The 882-nt window shown below is 49.1% G+C and overlaps 1 protein-coding gene across 1 annotated transcript; it reads left to right on the top strand.

Annotated features, from left to right (window-relative positions):
- Positions 1-170: 170 nt before the first annotated feature.
- On the top strand, positions 171-614 carry Pmar_PMAR012851 (hypothetical protein; the record flags this gene model as incomplete). Its single annotated transcript, XM_002771127.1, has 1 exon — positions 171-614. The coding sequence occupies one exon, from the start codon at positions 171-173 to the stop codon at positions 612-614; it is 444 nt and encodes a 147-aa protein (XP_002771173.1).
- Between the last annotated feature and the right edge of the window lie 268 nt (positions 615-882).

The raw sequence follows: 882 nt of genomic DNA on the forward strand, positions 1-882 counted from the left end.
TAACGGAGCGAAAGCTTATCAAGGAGAGCACATTCTCCTTCTATCTGAAGCCCGAAACCCTCTTTAAGAAGGGCTTCGATGGAGAACTCCTTCTCGGTGGAGGCGATCCGAAACTCTACAAAGGGCAGCTGAGATATGTGCCGATTGTGGTTGCAAACCATTTCGAAGCGATGCTGGAGGGGCTACAAGTTGGTACTGGGAAGTCTACGTCTCTCAAGGAAAATGTAATGTTCGACACCGGCTGCAACTACGTGTATGTTCCGGACTCTAGAATGGTGGAACTTCTGAAGGGTATTGAGGAGCAAGCGACCCTGAAGGCGAAGACCCCAGTCAAGCTTACACACTTCGAGGCCGCCAACGTTTGGAAGGTCGACTGTGTCTACCGTAAATTCATGCCGACGCTAAGATTCTTGTTTCAAGACTCTGCAGGCCAGGAGGTCGCGCTCGAGCTCGACTATAGGAGCTATGTTGCTATGCGAAACAGTGGGTGCTATTTGGAAATAATGGGCAAACCACAAAGTATGTGGATACTTCCTGACATCATGCTGGTTGCCAACTACCTCGAATTTCAGCCTGATCAGGAGAGAGTTGGCATCGCCAGACTCAAACTGTGAGAGATCGAGCGCAGTCGGAAGCGCCAACGTGTGGGACAAGTCTTCCAGTATGCGCCCACTAAACTTTTGAGTAGATTACGGGTCCTACATTGATTTCTCTTCTTCCATTGGGATCCATCATCATCAATCTGAGAATATAAGACTTCTCAACAGGAGTTGATATTTGGTTGCGAAGTGGATTCTGTGCAAGTTTCGCACTGCGAAACAACCTGTCTGCCAGCGATTTCAGCCAGAACTCGCTCTCCGAGAGTTTGATCGAGCCTTCCCT

This window comes from Perkinsus marinus, assembly GCF_000006405.1.
Source record: "Perkinsus marinus ATCC 50983 genomic scaffold scf_1104296963614, whole genome shotgun sequence".
NCBI classification, from domain to species: Eukaryota; Perkinsozoa; order Perkinsida; family Perkinsidae; genus Perkinsus; species Perkinsus marinus.